General features: G+C 41.9%; 3 protein-coding genes across 4 annotated transcripts in view; 1 reads left to right on the top strand and 2 right to left on the bottom strand.

Moving 5' to 3' along the window:
• The window catches only part of doc2b (double C2-like domains, beta), a 118,501-nt gene extending 116,782 nt beyond the window's left edge, over window positions 1-1,719 (bottom strand). For both annotated transcript variants that reach the window (XM_078787988.1, XM_078787989.1), the window contains exon 1: window positions 1,408-1,719. In XM_078787988.1, the coding sequence (XP_078644114.1) occupies window positions 1,408-1,469 (62 nt within the window). In that variant the 5' untranslated portion in view covers window positions 1,470-1,719. The remainder of the gene's footprint in view (window positions 1-1,407) is intronic.
• A 1,328-nt stretch (window positions 1,720-3,047) lies between these two features.
• tmem248 (transmembrane protein 248) lies at window positions 3,048-11,178 on the bottom strand. The gene is made up of 7 exons (XM_058088061.2): window positions 10,835-11,178; window positions 9,945-10,103; window positions 9,479-9,767; window positions 9,216-9,366; window positions 7,181-7,364; window positions 6,853-6,993; window positions 3,048-5,371 (listed from the first exon to the last, which is right to left on the bottom strand). The coding sequence occupies exons 1-7, from the start codon at window positions 10,835-10,837 to the stop codon at window positions 5,351-5,353; spliced, it is 948 nt and encodes a 315-aa protein (XP_057944044.1). The 5' UTR covers window positions 10,838-11,178; the 3' UTR covers window positions 3,048-5,350.
• A 908-nt stretch (window positions 11,179-12,086) lies between these two features.
• On the top strand, window positions 12,087-14,106 carry LOC131138530 (dynein regulatory complex protein 1-like). The gene has a single exon (XM_058087510.2). The coding sequence runs from the start codon at window positions 12,111-12,113 to the stop codon at window positions 13,899-13,901; it is 1,791 nt and encodes a 596-aa protein (XP_057943493.2). The 5' UTR covers window positions 12,087-12,110; the 3' UTR covers window positions 13,902-14,106.
• Window positions 14,107-14,882: the final 776 nt, after the last annotated feature.

Below are 14,882 nucleotides of genomic sequence, written 5' to 3'. Positions count from 1 at the left end.
CATGCAATTATCTGAGACAAGTCAAGTAGTAAACACACATAGATGTCACACACAACAACTATTGACGTTGAGGCATGGATACATTGTTTGGATATGGCCTCAAAACATGTATATTTAAGCTAATGTGACACATTTTGGCCTGAATTAAGCATTTTCAAGCATAAAAAGCATATATAAAGTAGAATACAGCCCTAAGCATTCAGAAAACACCTTCAAATGTAGTATTCTACACTGGTCACTAGGTATCAGTCATGTTCCACTGATTGTTTTTTTTTTTAATTATTATTTAAAAGACAATATGTTGCAAGGTGTATAGAATAGGATACGATAATAACAAAAAATGCCTACCCTCAGGACCAATTTGGTCCATTGACTCCCATTATAATCACATATTGTTGATATACAGTAATTTTGGCATGTTATAAAATGGTCCTCAAGAATGAATAAACTCATAAATGGCCCCACCCTTCAAAATACTGGCAGTAATACAGCCAGTAATTTTAGGAAAATATTGCATATTTTGTGTTTCCTGTTGATAAAAATGGCAAAAGGGACTTAAAAACACAAAGAGAGAGGTTTAAAGCTTTAAGAAAATCAGATTTGGTTAGGTAACTAAACTATATTAATCAAAGGGATATTTTTTGAAAAGGAGCAATAAAACCAATGGGACAATGTTGCCCTCTTGTGGTCAAAACTGAAAACACCATTTATTATTAACAAATGCTGGTTTGAATAAATCCGTTATCATCATATAGTGCCCAGGGGGGGCGTTTATCTATTCAATTGCAGAGTGGGGGGCGTTCTAAGGGTTACTTGAACATTTAAAAATAATATCCAAAATTACAAAATGATCATTAATATGAAAGTAGTTTATATTACATTTCAGAAATTAGAACATGTACTAGTATTATGGTACCATAATTAAATAATTATGCTTAATTGTGCTATTAAATAACATACTGTAGTATTGTATACAAAAAATATAGAATTCTTTGATATGTTTTGTTGTTGCCAGGATTAAATAATAATATACAATCATTAATTTAATATTTTTTTATTAAGACAATAATTTATATTGCATTCTAGTAATCATATATTGTATTATTGTATCCACGTGAATATAACATATATAATATTTTCACAGCTGGGATCGGCTTCAGCACCCCGCGGAAGAAAATGAATTAATGTTTTTTGCCAGAATTAAATCATGATCCTTAATGCAAAAAATAATGTATGTGACATTGTAATAAAGAATAGTGTATATTGTTACGGTAATGGTCATGATTTTAGTTTATGTGTAAAATGTATACAAGATGACGTTGGATTAGTCACCGCCGCCTCGTTGCCGTCACGTGACCAGAAGTGAGCTTAACATAAGATCTGAATATTTCAACAACCACGACTCACCTCAGTCGGCATTCTCCTGATATTTTGTTGTCTTGTACTCCACCATGACTCGTACAAGTCATTCATTCCACTTGTCATAAGCACGAGACAGCGTGTCGCGTTGTACGTGATGGCAGACATATTGGGAGAGCTGGAGGGAAGGATCTGCTCCCATACTTCTGGAGTGTCCTGTTGGTCCGAATGCAGACGATATCCAAGAGTTAAGTTTACCAATCATGGTAAAGCAGTATCTGTCTAAGTGTTGAACATTGATGTATGTTACAGTACAACATTTTGTAACATCTCTTACTGCTATGAGCAACAAATGGTTGATTTTGGAAGTATCACGTGATTTGTGCTGCACGTGCACGTGTTGGTGTGCCTACTGTGATTAGCAAGTATTGTGACCAATGATACACCTGAATGCAATAGTTTTAGCATTCTTACCTACCTAGCCCAGCACCGACAGCACTTTGCTAGTTTTGATGCTGCTTGTTGAGTATAAAGTGTCCATTCTCTGACTGGAATCTTTCCACGGTGTACCAGCACTACCACTTTCTTAATGTATCCGTAATGCAAAAATACAACAATAAAGCCTCATTTTCGGGCGAATCTCCACTCACGGTGCCAGGTTTTCTCATTCATTGGATCACCAATATAAATGACATCTTCAAGATGAAACACTCTAAATGCACAAAATGATAATCAAGCTTACTTATTTGTTGGTATGATTCACACCAAGCAATGAACAACTTGGGCGCTCTGTGTCCTCTCTGCTCCGATCCACCCCCGCAGTGAGGCCTTCAGGTACACTCACGTAATTGTGAGTGTTAAGCGCTAATTGTTTTCTTTTGTTGTTTGTTTGCTTTTTATTCCCGCACCCCACATGTGTAGCAAGAGGGCCAACCAGTTTCTCCAGCAGGTGATTTCATTGACGAGCTCCTTCCCTCAAACCAAAGGAGGGTTAATCATTAAAATCACCTACTTTCGTGACAGGCTGAAGGGAAATCCATTAGTGGGGAGTGGCATCATCTGTTTTTTTGTTGTTTTTGCCTCTTGCCCAGAAAAATGTGAAAGACATATACATTTATTGTTGGGATCCGGCGTTCGGGTTTCTAAAACCATAAACTACATCTTTGGTATTGAATGAGTTAGTATTATTTTATATTGTATACAGTATATATGTATATTTTTTATTTATTTAAATACAGTAATGTCTTGTTCATCGTGGTTAATTGAAATAGAATATAATTGAATAGAATAGAAAACTTGTTTACAACCTAAAAAATATGCATTTTAACATTATTAGAGCCCTCTAGACATGAAATAACACCCCTGTAGTCACATTTACACTCCCTATTACCCTAGAATGTAGACATGAGAAAAGGGAAGACATTTCAGACATAAATCAGACTCCTACTCCTGTGTGTTGCTGCAAATGCGTTCCCTGAAGGGAGCAGAGTGAGTGAGTGGTGGACAGGAAAAGACGTTCAGGGTTAAGAGTTGAGTTTCAGCTTGGCATACAACTGCAACGTTTGTCCATGTTTTTGAGGGCTTTTTATGAGGGATTATAGGCACCTATTGTGAGATAACTCAAACCTAGAATAGAAACCTGTGTTGCTCTGTTATCTTGGAAGGCAGAAATAAAGCAGCAGAACAAGTTACCTTAAAGAAACACTTTAATTCACTTTGTATTGATTTACAGCAGTCACATCACATGAAACCTCCTCCTTCCCAAAGCTACGCGTGTCTTTTCTACAAGGATGCAGCTTGATTAGTGCAGAAGGCACACACTTGGCTTCCAACTCCTAAGCTCTGCAGCGCACGTCACCAAGACAACCCAAGGAAACGCCCAGTGAGTAGAAATGAATCGCCGTTATTATCGATAAAGCCATTTTGTTCAACCAGTGAGTGACACAAACAACATGTTAAGGCCATTTGCAGAGCTGCACAGAGACGACACACACATGAAGATGTAACAGATGCATGCTTGACTACTTTACGTTTGTAGGAAGACTTTGCAATTAAAGAAGAAAAATCAATTATTTCCTATACATGTTTGATACAATTCCTGTAATATGACACATCAACAAAAACATGATTCAAGTCTTGAAAAAAAAGCAGGATTTAGAAAAAAGTACATTCAACATTTTTATTTTTCATGGAACTAAATTAAATGTAAGACAAAATGAGGGGAAAGGCAGATTTAGGCGCTTCTCTCAAAGAAAAGGTGATAAATTAAAACATCTTGATTGTCAAAGTTGCATGAAATTAAACTTTACTGTGAAGGTTTATTTTACACACACTAGAATGACACCGCCAACACTCCTACCTTTTTTCCTTTTTGCACATTTTCTTATCATACACAAAAAATAAATTACTTTAATCATAAATATAATCAATAATGATACATTTTTTGGTGAAAGAATATAACTTGCACACAATTAAAATTACAAATTTAAATGTGCAAAAAAAAAACTGAAAAGGTGCTCTTGACTATGCAGATACTTTGCTTGGAATAAAAAATAAATAAAAAGGTGGATTGATGTTTACATGGACAGGATCAACGTTTCATCATCCCAGAAGACAATGGCATGATGACGAGCAGAAAAGCTAGTCCGTGAGTAAGGCAAGTTTTTCCTCTTTCAACAAGACCAAATGTGTAAAAACCAAATCCAAAACAAACAAGAAAAAAAATCAAGCAAGCTAAAACAGAAGAAGAGTAATGTTCATATTCTGCTAACACGCTAACGTGCTAAATTGTCTTGCTCGGTGTACTTGATAGACACCAGCCCACCATTTTTCGCATTTTCACAGAAACGTACCTTTCTTTTGAACATATAAGGAAGAACAGAGCAGATTATCGTACTAATCCACCGCCATCAACCTGGATGTAGCCTGCGAGCTGACAAACAAATCATCTTAGCCATGGCTACCCCTGGTTGCTATTCCCAGTAATAAATACCGCATTTCACTTTAGCAAGTCACCCAATCGGTGTTGATGAATGTCAACATTATGCGCCGTTTAATGTTTGATGCATAGTCGGGTCTGGTGATGGATTAAGTGTACATATCCTTTGAAGCAAACGTGAATTTAGTTACTTTAGTTTTGAGTTGCTATGAGTGGAATGGCACCAGCTGCCACTTTGTTAGGTTTCACAAACATCTGTCCACCAGCCAGCTAGCTAGCCAGCTAGCTAACAAACAGATGGACAAACCAACATAATTCAGCGCCAACTGCCTAGCTTGGGCTCTCATGCTGTCTTTAAGTGAATCAGTCGGTGTTTGCCATCAATTTGTACATGATGCATTTGTTTGCCACATTGTCGGGTCTGGTGCCAGCCAAAGTGCTCAGTGTATTTCCATAACAACAGACCGACCATTTTAACATTTCTGGACATTTTAATGAAGATGAAAAAAACAGGGTCAAGGATCCCATTTCTTATTTTAAGCCTAGCGATGCACTTAAGTTTAAGTTTATTGTTACTCATTTGCCTGTCAGTGTCAATCACCAGAAAGTATGTTGTTTACTGACTGATTCAACGCTGATTCAACGGTTTAGCCTGGTTTTGCTGCACAGTCAGCTCCGATGCTAGCCAAGTGCTCTGCTTCGCCGCATCCCATTGTCAATAGATGCAGGTTTGCAAAGAAGCTAGACTGGATGGATGGATGGATGGATGGATGAAGGTGTTGTGATATGGCACCAAACGGGCAAATCAACAGTAATGAAGAAGAAAATGTTCCTACATCTTCTTTCCACCAGAGATGCAGGCACTTGTATCTTTGGTTGGACAATCCCAACATTGCGAGGAGGAGTTCAATCATTCAGAGAGCGCTTTTGTGTCCAGTCTTCATTTTTTTTCAAGTCCACACAGTGCCAGCAGGCAACTGAGTGCTTTTCTCTGGGTCTTTTTGTTTTGAGCGACTTTCATACGTTCTTCTTGTACCACTTTAAGACGCCCGCTTAACCTTCCGACAGAGACACCTGCAAGACAAAATCATGGGTCACTATGCAAAAGTGACTTTGATGGTTTAACAGTAACATGAGAAAAGTCTATCATCTCCCTCACGTCTTTGCTCCACTTTTGACAAAAAATTGCTAGTGTTGCCAACATTCGTGTCGTCCTGTCCCGCTCCGCAATGACACTGCGTTATATGTGGTGGATGGCATCGATTACAGTTACAAGGGCACCACTTCACACTTCAAATTACACAGCTTCAGTCTGTCATGACATGTTAAAAAATATATTCATGGATAGGTCATCACTGTTTCATGTTTAGATACTAAATACTATCTTAGTCAAAATTTTTTTCTAATAATGATAAAGCATTTCAGTGAGATACACATTGAAAGACATTGTAAACATATGTAGTATTCTCCACGCCACAGGAAGTACTATACAAAGCTGGAAACTATCCTATATTACGGAATATGTTTTTTTTCTTTTAATTATGTCTACAGAAAATGGATGGATGCATGTCTACTACATTGGGTGATATGAACGTCAAGGTGACTTTAGGGGTGTTATTCCATGTGTAGAGGGCTCTAATGTTAAAGACTGTATTTAATAGGTTGTGGACAGGATTTCTATGCTTTAATTAACTCACTCTAACTATATCACTATGTAACATGTTTAACTATGTTCTAAATAAGGAAATTCTATTTTTAGAAAATTATCACAGGCTGGTCTGGAACCAATGAGCCCCAATAAAGGATTATCGTGTAAGTCCAAAGTGGATAAAGTACAATTAGTGCTTCTTGGAGACAAGTACTACTCAATAACATTAAAGCTACACACAGTAGTGTTGTCTAAAAACTAGGGCTGTCAAAGTTACATGTTAGCGGAACTACGGCACTATTTTTTGACACTCGATTAAGGACCTGCGTGTGGTCCTGTCTGACCCTTGGCCCTACCATAGTTTGAGGAAAGGCAACTGGAAAAATGTTGATCAGAAATGGAGAATGGTGTATTTTGAATTGTATTTAGATGGAGTGTTTCCCGCAGCCTGGTGGTTCGGGACCCCCGCCTTACAGCATGCTTGGGGATATGATGTGCTCTTTTACACATTTACTGTAAGAACTACTGGAAGAATGACATCTTCATAGAATTGACTTCTTTATTTTATAATGTAGGATGGATGTCCATATATAATTTTTTATCACATGTTAACTGTTGTATCGCCATGCATATTCAATCATTTACCACATAGATTTACATCCCTACTTATTAGACATAAAAACATCACTCCATGTATGATCGCTTAAATATGATTTAACTATGGACAAAATGCGATTAAATATTTTTGGACAGCCCCACTAAAACCACTTCTAATCTGTCTCACCTACGTCAACCTTACAGTATATTCATATTGGTGAAAAATAAAATGATGAGACCTTTAGTGGGTGTGTTTTTTTGTCCTTATTGTTAAATTGAAATGACACATTTGACACTTGTGTGCTCGTACCTTTTCGGGGAAGAAATCGGGGCTTTGCCGTACTTTTCCAGGCCTGCCCTTGATGACGGCATAGCAGAACATAGTGATGACCATGACAAACAGGAAGTAGCTTGTGTGCATCAGGTGGAGGTTGATGAGGGAGCGGTCATCCTGGTCAAAGAAGAGAGGGTTTGGTTTGTTGTTTGTTTTTTTTTCCCGTACCTTTTCACAGTGAGTTTCAAGACAAATTCTCATTGAACAACATGACAAAGTGTCTGTAAACTTTTGCCAGCCACTGTATGTTGCAGTGGTATCTGTGTTACTGATACAGTACATAATAAACAAGCAAGAGACTTACATCGGGCACAATGACGGTGAGCTTGGGGTTGAGAGCATGGTACACCTTGCCGATGGCACCCTTGTAGCACCAGAAGGGGTTGTAGTCCTGGCTGTACTTGGTGTCAGAGTCCCGCACCGTGGTGAACACTTTGTACCAGGAGGTGGCGTTGGTGTATGTCTCCGGCAGGCAGTGAGGCGGCTGCCTGTAAAAGCCAGCAAAAACAACACACTTGTCAAGGTGTAGTTTCTCATCATCTTTCAATATTTATGATGAGGCAAAAAACACAAATTTAGTGAGGCGTTAACCTCAGCAGCTTGGGGAACCTCACTCAATTGTCTTTCCACCTATCATCTGCAGTATGTTGTACAGTAGCCGTTTATGCATTTGTTTTCTCAGAGGAGGTTCAAATCCATACATTTCCGCTTGTATGGTTTACTTTACGATGCCAATGGCTATGCCAGCCCTTCCAAAAGGCAAAAGCTACCTTAACTGCACCCTCTGCAGCCACCAAGTCCAATCCATAAGGCTGCAAAACAGAAACTGTGAATGATTAGTAGACATGCTCGATATTGGCTTCCTTTTCAATATTGCCTAATTGTCCAGCGCTTCATTTCCGAAAACGATATCTAACCATACTGATAGAGGCAGCAGCTCTTCCCTCAAACTAATGTCATGAAATCAACGAACACATGATGCCACTGAATTAGGGGTGTGAATCTCCATACACATCTCCATGCACTGCCAGCAATACCATACTTTAACCATAGATGGATTTTTCTGGCAATACGATGCCATACGATTCACCCTCTTCACGATGCGATACAATACGATAATCATTTAGTTCACATCAATGCAATCTGATATAATATGGTGCAATTTCTTGCGATATGATGCAATTCAACATGATGCAAATAAGCAAAGGGAAGAATGGAATTCAGTATGGTCCTACTAAAAGGATTTGGCTTTATTCCTTCTTGGCACTTGGCAGTAATTTCAACAAGTGCTGTTTGTCTTTTTCACTATGCACCACTTCTTGATCTTTTTTTTTGCCATCTTAAAACAGCAACAACTTTTCAAAAACAACTTTCCTCACACTTTCACATCAGCTATGCAACTACAATAACAGTGGTTCAGTGGTGGAGTCAAACAATTCAACAATAATTACTGCTGTAAAAAATGCAGTACAGCAACAACAAAGTTAAAGCGACACTTTCAACAGTGCAATCAATGTTTGTTTATATTCCTGTCTGCAAAACATACTGATAACATGAATGCACTAGCAGCTAGGCTAATACAGTAGTGGGGAGCAGAAAGTGGAAAACAACTTCTACTCTTTTAAAATTGGTTCACAATTCAGGAAGAAGCCAACTGCTCTGCTGTTCTAATGTCACCTGCTGTGCTGAACACTCGTTCGGGGGGGGGGGCACTTGTTGCAGTGGCGGACAAATAGCTCCTGGACAATTTGGAAAGCAGCGGAAGATCCACTTGTTCTGACCTGATTTGCTTAGTTTTTCCCCGGTGTCTGACGAGGAACTAGACAGTGAGGCGGCGGTAGACTTTTCTGTGTCCCCTTTTTAAGGGGGTTTGTCGTGCTGCCGCTGTACGACTTCTTAATGCAGCATTCTTTGCAAATGACGGAAATTTTGTCGAGCTTTCTGCCGTTCTTTGAGAATCCGTAGTGTTTCCAAACATACCATTCAAACGTTGCGGTGGGTTAAATATAGAAACTTCCTTGCTGCCGATTGCGTGCGAACGTCCATGCTGTTTTACTAGTAGTTGTATGTGCCTCACGGCTTCCGTCCGTATTCAATACAAAACACAAAATAATGATGGTGCATTCTTTGCACCTAGGGAACAGCATATGGGGTGAAGTTGAACATTAATAAAATGGCGCTTGAATCGGATTTTACCGATATCCACAAATGCATCGCAATGAATCTAGATTTCACCCGTCAATTGCATCCGTACCCAGGAAATGATGACCAACATGTTCTCCTTATCAACAAGTAGGTTAGGTTAGTCTTATTACATAGGAGGATCCCGTCCAACTTACACTGTGACCGGAAAGATATTGCTAGCGGCTGTGATGGTCATGCAAGTGCTGAAGACCACTTGCTCGCAGTGGCCGTGCAGTATGCAGTCATCCGCATTCCAGGAAACAGGCAAGATGAATGTGATGTTGATCTCTTCGTGGGCCTCACGCCCTGAAACACAAACACGCATCAAACAAGGAGCCCTTCGCTCCGTTGTGCATCCTTTAACATGGTTTTGTGTTAAAGTTAACAACGTAAGAGAAACTCAAACAAGCAATCTCACCAGACAGCCCAACCTGCTGCCCCAGCACGGTGGCATACAGGTGGGTGATGTTGCGAGAGTACCCCCCGAATGGACGCTGGGGGTCCAGCGTGAGCGTGATGGGCACCGAGATGTTGACGGAGCCCGGGTCCTCAGAGATCAGCGGGAGCTGCGTGCTGGAGCGCGCCTGCCCGCTAGTCACCACCAGACTCTCGGGCGTGGTGGACTCGTTGAGGCCGTGCTTGATGGTCTCGTTCTCCGACACGCAGAAGTCCAGTTCGTTGAAGCGCAGCAGGAACGTGTTCCAGTCCTGGGGAGGAGACACGGTTATCATAAAAACATGCTCTCCCACAATGCATCCCACGGGGCATCACATTTAGTATTTTATTGTCAATATATATATATTTATTTATAATCCAAGTATTCAAAATATAATAAACAACACCAGGATTATGCAACTACATTTGTGCAGCTTTCTTCTCCTCACCTCTGTCAACTCTGGTGACTTGATCTCCTTGATCTTGAAGAAGTAGCCTACGGTGAGGAAGGCAATGGCCACGGCGCTGACGCTGATCATGAAAATCACCAGCGGTGGACGGTTGTTGATGTAGCTTCTCAGGTTGTCCAGAGGATTTAACAGGTACACCTGCACAGGGGCAAGACACACACTGTACTTTATGTATGTGTGCTGCATGTGGATTCAGGTTACTAAAAGCTTTGTTAGCACCAGAACTTAGATGTCAGGGTCTGGGGTGTAACAATTAATGTGGCCGATGCCATTCCTCATGGAACTTTTACTCCATATATTTTTTCACCATCCTTAATGCAAAACAGCATTTTTATTCTGGAACAATAATTAATTTAATTGCATTTGCTTCCTTTGAGGGAGAAAAAGGGTTCCTATTTGGGGAAATAAGAACATATAAGTGCAGAGCTTGGTAACCTAACATGCATTAACTACCTGTTCTTACATAAGAGATGATAAGTATAAGTTTTATTACTTATTTATAAGTAATGTGTGTAATCTTGATCATGTATAATCCAAGACTTTACAGCCTATTGCTTATTTATGAAATTGCCCAATGCCAATTCTCATGCAACTTTTATTGTTTCAATGGCCTTAAACATTCACTCTGAACGTGCTTGACACGGGAAGCCTCACATATTGTGTACTTTTAAATGAGGAGCATAATTTTAGTTGATCATTATAATGAGTTTAGGAATTTTAAAAACAGCGTTATGTCTGGAGATGTGCACCTTGTGCTAGGCTAAGCTAGCTGCCTGGCCCTCTGACAGATGCGCCAAAGATCACAGGTCGGGCCTGTAATGTAACAACTTTAAAGATTAATATTGGTGGAATCATATGTGAGGCCTTACCATTTTCTCTGAGAGTGGAAGCGGTTGGCGTGTGAGCTCCGTGGATCAACCGAAGGGCGACTGTTGTGCTAGCCGAGCCCCGAGCTAGCTACAACTAGCTCGCCGCTGCCTGTGCTTGGTTAGCCCGTTAGCCCTTGTAGCCTAGCCCCTGAAAAAAACGATGGAAAACGAGCGTTCAATGGGGACGGCCGGGCTTGTTGTGCAACTAACAACGCCGACGACACGTCCCATTCTTCTTTGTGTTGTTTTTGCTGACGAGAACTTGCTTGTTAGTGTAGCCAGTGATTACGTCAGGAGTGCATTAGGGTGGGCAGGCTCCGCCCATCCGCAGTGCGCGTCGACAAGCTGGGACTCTTCTTCTTCTTCGCCATCTGTTGATGCGAATGACTCTCGGGCGCTCCCTTATGTAAGGAGTCAAAACGTTGGAAAAGTCGTGATGGGCGATACTGTAAATTGTGGTATCAATCCGATACTGATACGTTTACTTTTTTGCTTGAGATTTTTCAAGAACACTGCAACCAATTCACAGATAATACCAAAATAAAACAACACACAACCGTCATTTCTGACTATTGAGGGAACGTTAGGTGAACGTGGGGGGAACCATGTAACAATATCAACAAAAATAATACAATGGGTCCCCATTTTTATGTCCATATTAAAGCGATTAAAATTGTCATATTGTTAGATGAACATCTTGATAATTAAGGGAAATAAGGTCATTCTAATAAAGTCCGACTTTTCCATCCATCCATTTTCTATACCGCTTATCCTCACAAGGGTCACAGGGATATGCTGGAGCCTATCCCAGCTGACTTCGGGTGAGAGGCAAGATACACCCTGGACTGGTCACCAGCCAGAGTCCGACTTTTTATGAGAACAAATTTGTAAAATTTGCTCAACAGTTACCGTGAAATAAACCACAGCACACAACACTTTGAGTGAATACCCCCACACGCCTGATTTAGTTTATTTTATATATTAGCGGTCACATGATCAGTGGTTGCCATGACAACAAAGACACAAATTGTTGCAAGCACATCTCAACAATAGTAATACGGGAAAAACATGGATGTTTTTTACAGTGATATGTGCTGAGGTCATGTGATGGCATCGTCCAATCACGGACTGTGATGAAACTGATGTCATGTAACACGCAACATGATGTGCCTTTGACTTTGATGGTGTGCATTGACAGTCATTGTGTCAGATAGTCTCTTATGAAGTGTTGGTGTGTAGGTATTTTTAACAACATTTGCTATTAAATTGATGAAAAATGCAGAACCAGGAGGGTACCGCGGCCCACGAGGAGCCCAAAGCCAACAACGCCGAAGAGGGGATGACAGCCAAGAAAGTCATCCACCTGCACAGAGACCTCCTGGCCTTCTTCACCGACCTCCAGACGGCAGCCGACGCCAAGCAGTCGCTGCGACGGACAAAGTTCGATGAAGCTATCAGACTGCGGCTGGAGCGGCTCGATTACTCCAAGGTGTTCAGCAAGGAGAAACTGGAGGAGATCCAGCAAGGGTGGCGTGAGGCAGAGAAGAACGCGACCCTACCCGATCTTCTCCGGGATCTGAACAGGCAGCAGACACTTTGTTCGGAGCTGATGGAGTACAAAATGAAACTCATAGCCGACCTGCAGAAAGAGTGGGAGGAGGGAAGTGAGCGCCACTCTATCGACCTCAGGAAGCAGACGGAAGCGCTGGACATCATGATAGATCGAATGGACCAAGTGAGACGCATGACGATGGCCAACAAAGAGCTAGCCCGGATCAAAAGCCCCCACGATGTCTTCCTGACGCAGAGCCTGAGCGAGTGGGAGGGCTACCAGAGGGATCTTCAGGCCAAAGCTCAAGAGTGGCTGACGCAGAGGAAGGCAACCATGGAGGAGTACGAGAAGGCCATGCCCAAGCTGGAGTTGGCCCAGGAGCAGAGCAGCACAGCCAAGCGGGCTATCGACATGAAGCTGATGGAGCTGGAGAGGGAGCAAGAGGAGATTAAGGGCAAGCGGGCTGTGCTGGAGGCGAGGAAGCTGAGCTGCGACGAAATACCCGAAGTGATTTACCTCCTCAGGAAGCGTGTCAACACTCTCAAGGTACAGCTGAGTGACATCATGAAGATGATAGCCACCGAGGAAGAGACCTTCCAGAGGCGGGAGCAGTACCTGCTGGAGGACATCAGGAGCAGCATGGCGCAGCACAAACGCATCCAGAAGAAAATCAAACACTTTGCACTCAGCGACGCGCAGACCTTTGTGGAGATGTCACAGATGCTCGTCTCCGAGGTGAAACTGTTGGCCGAGAGTGCCCTTGCCGCCGACTCACACATCTGCATGCACCTGGGCTTGACTTGGGAGAGGCCCGACGCTGTCATGGAGTGCTCCTACCCCATCCAGCCGCAGGACCAGTTTGAGATGGCGGCACAGGTGTACGCCGAGAGTGTCAGCGAGGTGGATGCGAAGACGATGATGGCGTTGCTGGAGCTGCTGTGCAATGAGCTCAGCTTCATCATCGACTCCAGCGAGCACCTGAGCTTCCTGGAGAGTGACCAAAGGACGGCAGAAAAGATGCTGGCTCTCCTGAACGCTTTCGACTTTTATGACAACGACCTCAACAGGCTGGCTTCGTTCCTCCTCAAGTACGAGGAGCAGCACAAAGAGCGGGCGGACAAGGATGATGGAAGCGCGGCCATCGTGACTTCTGAGCTTGTCCTGCCCAACAACGTCCTGCCCAACAACGTCCTGCCTGCCTTCCTAAGCTTCGTCAGCTACCGCGTGCACTGCATGAAGAACTCGGCGCATCGCCACCACTTGCATTGGGACTCTGATGCCGATAAAGCCTTCTGGGAAAGTATGGTCAGCGTCATCCCGGAGGAAAAACTCAGACTGTGGGATGCGGCGGAGATTGCACTGACGCAGTACCTCGCGGTGCTCGAGCAAAACTCCAATATATTCCAGAAAAATCTAACTCTGGAGGAGGACAACAGGGAATTGAGGAGGCAATTGTCGAGTCACAGCGAAGCCGGTGGTTTTCTGCTTAGAGATTTCCTTGAGAAAGATATTTAACTGTGACCCCAACATTTCAATGTTGAATGCATCCTATACAAAATCACTATATATTTATATATATTAAATATATTTGTTGCCTCGAAACAACCATGCAGAAAAGCAACCTCCAACGCTAATGTGTGCATGCACCGCTCCAATTTAGTTGATGTGCCAGCAGTTGATTGAAACTGCCCACCTGCATGGTTGGCTGTGTTTATTTCACTTTTTTTCATTCTTGGAATATGTCTATATTGTTTTTTTAAAGCAGTGTTGACAAGTTTTGTGGCAACCCCTTTGACTGGTGACCATTTTGTTTTCTTCCAGTTGATTGATGCCTCCAGCAAGTATTGTAATATAAGAAGACTAACAGGCTGAATACTCACGCAAGGACTCCTGTGACATTAGTAATAATTATTTTTTCATATTGCATTTTATTTCTGGTGCTTGGCTCAAAAAGTCAGCATATCTAGCGTATTCCTCACTCTTATCTCTCAATTTTGTATATATATATATATATATATATTCATTCATTCATTTTCTACTGCTTATCCTCACGAGGGTCGCGGGGGTGCTGGAGCCTATCCCAGCTGTCTTTGGGCGAGAGGCGGGGTACACCCTGGACTGGTGGCCAGCCAATCCCAGAGCACATATAGACAAACAACCATTCACACTCACATTCATACCTATGGACAATTTAGAGTGGCCAATTAACCTAGCATGTTTTTGGAATGTGGGAGGAAACCGGAGTACCCGGAGAAAACCCACGCATGCACTCCACACAAAGATGGCAGAGGGTGGCATATTTGTTTTATTTTTATATTTATTTATTTATTATATTTATGCTCAAAATATCTTACATATTTGAATAGAAATGGACAATATGTTTCTTTTCAAAGCGATACCAACACTAATAACTTTTCTGCTTCTCAAAACCCATATGGAACTGATAACTGGACACATGCTCTGTGCCCCACCCCTGATGTAGATTGACAAACTAGG

Source organism: Doryrhamphus excisus, linkage group LG21 (genome assembly GCF_037039965.1).
Source record: "Doryrhamphus excisus strain RoL-2023G ecotype Guam linkage group LG21, RoL_Dexc_Guam_v1.1, whole genome shotgun sequence".
Classification (NCBI taxonomy): domain Eukaryota; kingdom Metazoa; phylum Chordata; class Actinopteri; order Syngnathiformes; family Syngnathidae; genus Doryrhamphus; species Doryrhamphus excisus.
The sequence above is the reverse complement of the archived record's forward strand: the minus strand, read 5'-3'. Positions and strand labels throughout refer to the sequence as shown.

What these genes read in the sequence shown, in the direction of transcription:
- tmem248 (XM_058088061.2), bottom strand. An exon ending in TCACCGTCATTGTGCCCGAT is followed by an intron (nt 6,994 to 7,180) that starts GTAAGTCTCTTG and finishes TTCTTTGACCAG; the next exon opens with GATGACCGCTCCCTCATCAA. An exon ending in CCGATTTCTTCCCCGAAAAG is followed by an intron (nt 5,372 to 6,852) that starts GTACGAGCACAC and finishes TTTGTCTTGCAG; the next exon opens with GTGTCTCTGTCGGAAGGTTA.
- LOC131138530 (XM_058087510.2), top strand. Translation starts at nt 12,111, where the DNA reads ATGCAGAACCAGGAGGGTACCGCGGCCCACGAGGAGCCCAAAGCCAAC.